General features: G+C 41.7%; 1 protein-coding gene across 1 annotated transcript in view; it reads left to right on the top strand.

The window, feature by feature from the left end:
- Positions 1–2,500, top strand: part of LOC147472552 (uncharacterized) — a 5,392-nt gene that overhangs the window by 600 nt on the left and 2,292 nt on the right. Inside the window, exon 1 of the mRNA XM_086547355.1 lies at positions 1–1,129. This exon is cut by the window's left edge and continues 600 nt beyond it. Within this exon, the coding sequence (XP_086403481.1) occupies positions 1–1,129 (1,129 nt within the window). The remainder of the gene's footprint in view (positions 1,130–2,500) is intronic.

The following is a 2,500-nucleotide window of genomic DNA, read 5'->3' as shown; positions in this document are numbered from 1 at the left end:
CGATGACGGCTCGACGATGCGACCTAGTGTCATTTTGATGATATGTGTTCATATCTTTCGGATCTTCGGCGGTTTCCCGTATGTATGGAAGGTCGGCGCCGTCCGCAGGTCTTTTAGCTGTAAAATGGTGGCTTGGGGAAATGAACCTAACAGCAATGAGAACGTACGTGTAACAATGTCATTGCTACCAAACTCTCTTGTGAAGTCCAAATGGCTAATAGCCTGGTCGTGGGGGGTCGTGCTGGTCTTATTAGCCCTTACATTGTCGCCGCTCATATCTAGTATCGTTTTTCAATCGGATTTTTGGAGACGATTGAATGGAAACACAGTCCTTATTGCTTCATATATGTACCTGTGGGCGAAGGCCTTAGCTATTTCTTTCTTGTATATACGTTTGTTTCTATCTCGCAATTCTCTGGCGCGGGTCCTTGAACGCCTGTCCCTCCTCTTCGACCGAGATCCTAGATTTTCCCGGAACTTATCTAACTGCGGGGCTTTCTGCCTGTTGGCACTGGATCTTCTGCAGGGCCTCATCCTTGTCAGCCAAACTATTATGTTTTCTGAGTCTTTCCTGCAAAGTGTGCTCAGATTGCCTATAATCGTAACAGATATTGCAAAGAACACGGTTTCTACCACTTTTACCTTATTTGTTTTTTATTCTTCTTTGTCATTAACTTCTGGCTACAAAACGATTTTGCCGTTGAGTCGACCATGTCGCTATGAAACCGTAACTGTATTTCGGGAAAGCGTTCGACTTGGCCTTGAGGCGGAAGTGGCAGCAGAGGCCACCGACGATCACACCGACTTTCCCGAAAATCATCAATCGGGTCGATTTGGACAGGAGACTAAACCTCATTCGCCGAGCACGCGACTCTCAGATGATCGTGCAACTGCAGCTTTGAAAAAGCTCTTTGACCTACAGCAGTTTCAGGGGGTATTAAATGAATTCATTGCTTTGCCCATTATAATCCTACATAGCTGGGCAGTTGTCTGTATCATTTTCCCATCCTACATTGCAATGAAAACACCAATGCCTGCATCAGCTTTGACTTTCTTGGCGTTTGATATTTTGAAAAATATTATGATTATCATCCTGCTCAACTGGGCCCCAGAGCTTGTAACACGCCAGGTATGGATAAACGGAATGATTACCTATATACATGGTGTGGTAAGTATGTATGCGCACGCGCGCGCGCGCGCGCGTGTGTGTGTGTGTGCGTGAGCGTGTGCGTGTGCTTGTCCGTGTGCATGTGTGTGTGTGTCCACACAATATATATATACATATATATATATGTATATATATATATATATATATATATATATATATATATATATGTATATATATATATATATATATATATATATATATATATATATATATATATATATGTATATATATTTATATATATATGTTATACATATATATTCATACATATATATACATACATATATATACATATATATATATATATATATATATATATATATATATATATATATTATATATATATATATATATATATAAATATGTATATATATGTCCATCGATCCGCGGGCGAATAATATCCCACATCTTTGTGGGCGCAAACCCTTTGCCCTGAAGGAAGCGGAGAGGGCAAAGACCCCGGAGACTTTGCAATCGGAGAGTGGCATCTGTGGCTCATCATCCCCCCCATGAGTTAGGCGATGCCAGGGAGGGTGTTTGAGATGGCGTCTTCCTCCAGTGACAGGCACCTAGGCCATCCAGGGAAGGCCTTGAAACACCTGTTGTTAGCGACAGGATGAATGACTGACACTGCTATTCACTAACTTGCTTAGGTGATCGTAAATGCAGAAAAGGCAATTCATTAAGGCAGTTCCGTTCTCGGAAAACCAAAATATCGTACCGGAAGCTTAATTAAATGAGCCTCTAAGCACCCTTACGATCCGTTCTCTATTATGTGGCCATTGCATCGTTTAGCTTAGATGTCTCGAGATGTCTCAAAGAAAACCTGCTGAGGCAATGGAGAATAGAGTAATCCATATTCATCCTGGCAAATCCATTATAGACCGTAACCTGCTTCAAGGATTCTGTAAATTTGCTTATGGACTGCTTGTAGCATAGATAAATCTCAAGACGGTGTTAAACTCAATGTATTGTGTAAAATTCTGGGAGATTCTGTGACAAAGAAATCCTTACATTGTTATACCAATAGTAAGCCTATAACCTGGCACTTAGAGTGCTTTTGAGTGTAAGGGGACGCAGACCTTGACCTTGCCGACGATGTTGTTATCTTGAGTGTTTGGAGGCCCTGGTGCTGACTCTTGGTGCATTTAGCAATGAGGCGAAGCCCTTGGGAACAAGACATTGGGGGCTGTAAAAAGAACTTGCTCATGTGACATGTGCTTGCAGCAAGGACACCGAAGTTACCGGAGCTTTGTGTATCTTAGTAGTGTAGCTCATAATTATAGGTTGTCAAATCTCTTTCGATAGCAGTCCCTCATACCTACGTAGGAGGAC

Source organism: Penaeus japonicus, unplaced genomic scaffold (genome assembly GCF_977035675.1).
Source record: "Penaeus japonicus unplaced genomic scaffold, GWHDUDI00000001_assembly GWHDUDI00000001, whole genome shotgun sequence".
Taxonomy (NCBI): domain Eukaryota; kingdom Metazoa; phylum Arthropoda; class Malacostraca; order Decapoda; family Penaeidae; genus Penaeus; species Penaeus japonicus.
The sequence above is the reverse complement of the archived record's forward strand: the minus strand, read 5'-3'. Positions and strand labels throughout refer to the sequence as shown.